Here is a 6,204-nt window from a genome sequence, read left to right on the forward strand (position 1 = left end):
ATGTTTCCAAAACTTATAGGATACTCTATGGCAACAATTTATCTCCTACTCTATGGCAACTTTAAGGCGATAACTGTGATAATTGGGCAGGTTTAATGTGAACTAATCTTATAGATAGGCCTAAGTATAAGATCATAGATGAGTCCATCAAAAAACCAACACCCCCTAGCTCACAGGAAGATTAGGAATTTAGGATACGATCTTAATTATGCTCGAATTTTGGATTATGAAGCAACCAATGATGTGGGTATCGTTATGGTATGGATGTGACTTTGCTTAGACATTTCAGTAACCTTAAGCGTTAAGCCTTTACCCTTCTAGGCATTGATGAAATGATGAGCAGCTTGTTCTTGTTTAAGTAGGGCATTTTGAGATGTTTTCCTACTAAAACAAAAGAAAATATTTCCTTTCTTAGCTACATTAACTACATTTATGAAAAAAAAATTCTTCATTTGTAGGCTTGTGAATTTGTGATCAAGCATCTTCAACACAAGATAAGCATAAATGAACTACAGCAAATGAAAAGGCTGTACAAAATAAAACATAAATATTATGGGACGGAAAGAATAGTACTCCGTATCAAACAAATTAACGAACAGCAAAATTATGATGAAGATAGTATCGTAGACTCGTAGTCATGCCATGAACGGTTCAAAGTCTACAAACCTTTGATAAGAGCTTAAGTTTGTACAATGTTGAATAGTTGAGTTGCGGGACAATAAATTTTGAGATGGCTGTCATTTTCAGTTGCAACGTTACAAAACCGATTATTTATAGTCACTCAACTCAAGTAGTCAAAAACTCATAATTACAAAATTTGGAAACAAGTGATGTTACGAGTAGAAAGTTTTTGTGAATCCAAATACGATAGGGATTGGATTGTAGTATTCTAGGAGAGGAGAGGAATAGTAAGAGAGAAAGGTCGTAACGAGGAAAAAAAAATTAAAGAAATGTTGCAATTAATTTACGAATAGCCAAAAGTCTCCAATAAGCCAAAAATCAATCAAATAGTAAGGCACTAATTACCCTAGTCTCAAGGACCCGTCTATTTTATCTCCGAAGTATAGATTTATTTCGCTCTCTAATGTATAAAATCATAGCACTCTCTAATATATATCACAATGTACATATCTCAGAAAAAAATTTGGTACAAAAAACAATTATTTGCTGCGATTCATCTGTTGTAACTTGTAACTTATCCAATATGCAGCAAATTATGTCTTGAATTTATGTTTTTTACACAATAGTCGCGATTGATATATACTAGTACAATTTTGAGCCGTATGGCTGTAATTGTTTGACAACTGGTTCAGCAATTACAAGCTTAATAAAGCTGCTCACCTAGCAAGTCGTTGATCAACAGACTTTTTATCGGCAGATTTGGGCACTCACAAGCAGCTTGAACCGGAATGACCCCAGTAAAATGGTTATATATAGTATAGTACTTTCCATTGTCTCAGTTCCCAGCAGAAATTTCTGTGATCATCATCAACACAGCAAGAGATATATCGGTCCCAGGCAATGACTATCATAGCAAGAGAGTAAAAGTAGTCGGTATTTGATGGTGAAAAATTAACTAATAAAAAGAGGCATTAGGACTTTTCATTCTCCGGTTAACTTAAAAACCGAAATTCTAGATTAGCAATCAGTTTGACAAGAAGCCAGTTATAATATACATCTGACAAATGACGAAACATTAATTGATGAAGGGAAGCATTAGGACATATATTATTCTTTAGTTAACATTAAAATTTAAAACTGATATACTATATTAGCAATCAAAGTTTGACAAGAAGCTAGTTATAGTTTATATCTGGGGTTATTACCCTTCACGTGTGTAATTTGATCAGAAAATATGAACCTCACAAACATGTAGAAAGCTTATAGAACCTTTTTATACCATTTTAGATATACAATAGTACCATAATGATCATAATAGTATGCTAATTATCATAAGTCGTTTACTTCATGCTAGAATCACTGTTGTGTTTTTCTCACACTCTCTTCCCGCATGCCTCATGTGTAGACACATGGATGGGAAAAAGAATGTAAAATCAAACCCAGTATAGGATGGACACCCTTCTTAAGCTAGAATACAAGCTTATATATATTGATAGAAGTTGAACGATGAACCATTGCCATCTGTTTCCAGCATTTTACAGAATAGAAAGTTTAAGACAACCTTATAAATAACCAAAAGATTAGAGCTAATTATTGACCATTTTTCGTTGTTTGATGATCTTATCCAGTCTTTGTAGCTGCCTCTGATACTAAATAGAACGCATTCTTGATGCACGAGTTCAACCTCTGTGAATCTATGAAGCCCTTTTCAGCTCCTATTCCAATCCTCAAAGTTTGCGCATAACTCATAATTGTTATTACCAGGCTCTGCAAGTCCCAACCATAGAACCGTTTGTTATTGGTCGAAAAAATAAGCTTAAGAGTCAATTACAGGAAATAGATTGCTGACACAAATAGAGAATTTATAGTTGGTTATGTGCACAGATTTTTAATCAGATAATAATTATGAAGAATCAAGATAAATAATGTGTAAGTAAGAGAACTGAGCTGTTTTCATATGAAATAATTAGAGGGATTACATAATGTCAATATGTAGCAATGATAAAAGTTAGATTATTTTTTTGTAAGGTTTGTTTTAAATACTTGGAAGTTACGAAGAGAAAAATTTGGAAGTATAACAATAACAATATAACATTGTCTGAATGACTACATTTTGCTTTGCTTTGCTTACCTGAGGACTGCCCACAACCATGAAGTACATGCCTTTTATTTGATGATCAGCCAATGTCACTTGTTCAACTGGACCAATCATGTTTGTTATCGCCATGCTTGATTTATGCAGTGTACTATGGATGAGTTCTGCTACTGCCTGAAAGACAATATAACCATGCTTCAAACTTTCCTGGTGTTCTCCAAGTCAAAACAATTATTTTTTTGTTTGTTAGTGAACTACCACCCTCCAAGTTTAAGACAATAGATAAATATTTTTTTGTTACCTCTCAACTTCCTTATAATCAACCATTGCTTCCTTAAATCTATAATCTACAGACTGATTCCTTAAACTGCCTTGGGAAATTAGGGAACACTGGTACTATGTAGGTATCTATTGTCAATTACACTCTCCGTTTTTTTAAGTGACACACTATGATTTGTTGCACTTTTCATGGATTAGCTTTGACTTAATTTCTGTATACTCATATATATAAAAATAAATAAATAATGTTACTGTACAGTATGTCATTGGATTAGTCACAATGTATATTTTTGTAATATCGATTTTCTGAAATTTTACTAATAGACATTTTAAGATATGAACACATGGCTCAGCGTGTGTAAGAAGTGTTAGTGTGTCATTACCTCACTTTAACAGATAAACTTAAATCTAGATTAAAGACCAAGTGTGATCAGGAATACTGTAAAAGGAGATATATCTGCATAAGGAATTTTGATCATTTATGTACCTCAGGTCCTCTGCATTTCCTTATAAGCTCTAGGCACTGAGCGGTGAGATAGACTACTGGTGAATTCCTCAGCCTCATGATTTGGTTACGTGCTTTATAGATAAAATCCAGGGTGTTGGAGTTATTATCTTTGATTAATTCAGGCATCATTATATGCAAAAATGCAAATTGGTTCCCCCACGAATGTGTTTTTTTCATTTCCTCTGCTGACATATAACCTCCAATGTTCCTTGTGTTGAGAAGCACCAGTGCTGTTGATTGCGAATTGCTGGATTTTATGTCTGTTTCTTGCATGTATCTTCGAACCCCGAGGAATATTATGCCTACAACAGTGTCATTTACTGTCTACAAGGAGTAAACACAGTAAAATCAGAAATGATAGATGAAAATCTGGGGTTCTGGGGTAGGAAGACATCTCGAAGTTGTGGCATTACACAAGATTCATTTATGGGAACTTCAGTTTCCAGAACGGCAATGATACAAACAGACAAGACTTTGCTGTTGAAGTATTGTCCAGTAGGAGATACTGGTTGTTCTGCTTCATCATTTTCCTGTTTGCCTCCTTTTGTTGCTATCTGCAATTGTGGCTTCATTTTCTCTTATCAAAGAGAATTTTGATCTGTAGGGAAATGGGTAATGCTGCAGTTTGTTGCTGAGAGGCTACGAAATCAAATGAGCGGGTTTTTAAACCTCTGAATGTTGTGGTGATTATGGAAGGAAAACAACTTAGCTGATATTATACTTAGAAGATTTGAAAGGAAAAATACGTATGAGACGTAGCAGAATGCTCAAACAATAACAACAAATTTGAAAAATATAAAGGAGCTGAGCATGGTCTTGCTGCAGGACCACGGCTTGTCAGATGCTGACTCTACTGCCTATGTTGAAATCTTGAAAGTCTCAATCAATCATAAGTGCAAACTTTGTGGGAGGTAATTAACCCTGACAGTTGAATTCCATTTCCTGCATTACATTTTTGTTGATAGTACTAACCCATATTTGTTACATTTTTAAAAAAAAAAAAAAAAATCAATCGACCTTAAATATTTTTTCATATCTTTCCTAGCACTCTTTTCATACATACTTAAATAAATAAAAATTATTGTTCTAATAATGATAGAGTAATAAATAATACTATGTATGTCACAAATTATGTAATTTGATTTTTTTTTACTTGAGTATGTGCTATCAATTTATGTTGTGAAAGGATACTTTGAATCTTTTTTTATACTTTTAATTATGTATAAGATCATACTACCTCCGTCCCCTTTTGATAATCCCTTATGGACAAATTTTAGTCCCAAAATGTTCACCCCATTTGCTTTTTCCAACAACCATTAATATTAATTTTTTACAAAAATTCCCTACAATTTGCAACAATACTTGTGCAAAGTTATATTTTCCATGTAAATTTTGTTTTCCCATGTACTTTTATTACTCTCTCTCTCTACTTTTTTGCATACCCAATGTCAATTTACCTTTTAATGTATTTTAATTATTCTTATTTGTGTTTATTAATTCCCGTGAAAAATGCCCATAAGGGATTATCAAAAGGGGACGGAGGGAGTATTTTATTTATTTTTGAGAAAAAAAAAAACAATTAACGCACCAAAAAATGACACGAGGCATTTTTGGTGTATCTTTTAGTATATAGTTATTGATAATAGATTAAATTAGAATTTATTAAAATTTTCTTTTTATAATGCTAATAATTAGATATATTAATTGTAAAAATATTGTACATCGACAAATATAATAGGGGAAATATGTCAACTAAAAAATAGAGGAAGTATAATTGTACTCCATACTCTCCCATAGCCTTGAATTTCAAATGAACACGTGCAATTAGTTATGTTTTTATTATATAACTAGTTATTGGCCGCATTACTATTAATTATAAGATTGATAAGAATTAAATTTAGAAGTTTCGTGTTTAACAATCTTAAATAAATTAAAATGTAATATAATAAATTTTAAATTAATGGGGCCATAATCAAGTTGGATGAAAAGGATACTCGTAGAAAATACATATAAAGTCCACCTATAAGTCCAATCATAAAGTAAATGATAAAAACGACTCTTTTCCCAAATCTAATACATATATATAAAGGGGAGTTTTTTCCTGAGTTTTTAGAGAGCCACGTAGGATTTAATTTTCTTAGTGCGCCATGTAGGATTATAAATTTAAGTTGTAGCCAATTAAATAAGAGATTATTAATTTCTTTTATAATTAAATAATTCAAATGCCACGTAAGCAAAATTGACGAATGAGATTTTAAAGTTTAAATTAATTAAATACAAAATATTATCTTTTGAGATAAGGAATTTTATCTAATATTTTAAAACTAATATAATAACAATTTTAATCACATAAATATGAAAAAAAAAAAAATTTAAATACTAACAAATCGTGCAACGCACGGGCTTCATCTAGTAAAATATATAAGGGGGCTGGTTTTTATTCATTTTACTTTACATAACAAAATAATAACTTATATAAATATTATTATACTTTGTATAATTGTTTGACTAATACTGAATCTAGTACATTAGCATCCAAAAAATCAATGACAATTAGTGTGAGATTAGTGTCTTAAAATTAAGTTATAGATTACTATGCAATTACTTAGGAGTTATATTCTATGGAAAAATTAAATACACTTGAATATTATGTATATGAAGCGTTTGAGAAAGATGAATAATGACACATAAGGCCAGGTGA

General features: G+C 31.6%; 1 protein-coding gene across 1 annotated transcript; it reads right to left on the reverse strand.

The window, feature by feature from the left end:
* Positions 1–1,773: 1,773 nt before the first annotated feature.
* On the reverse strand, positions 1,774–4,075 carry LOC145613680 (wax ester synthase/diacylglycerol acyltransferase 11-like). The gene is made up of 4 exons (XM_081668762.1): positions 3,917–4,075; positions 3,483–3,827; positions 2,753–2,890; positions 1,774–2,388 (listed from the first exon to the last, which is right to left on the reverse strand). The coding sequence occupies exons 1-4, from the start codon at positions 4,073–4,075 to the stop codon at positions 2,242–2,244; spliced, it is 789 nt and encodes a 262-aa protein (XP_081524888.1). The 3' UTR covers positions 1,774–2,241.
* Positions 4,076–6,204: the final 2,129 nt, after the last annotated feature.

This window comes from Chenopodium album, chromosome 25 (genome assembly GCF_948465745.1).
Source record: "Chenopodium album chromosome 25, dcCheAlbu1.1, whole genome shotgun sequence".
In the NCBI taxonomy this organism is placed as follows: domain Eukaryota; kingdom Viridiplantae; phylum Streptophyta; class Magnoliopsida; order Caryophyllales; family Amaranthaceae; genus Chenopodium; species Chenopodium album.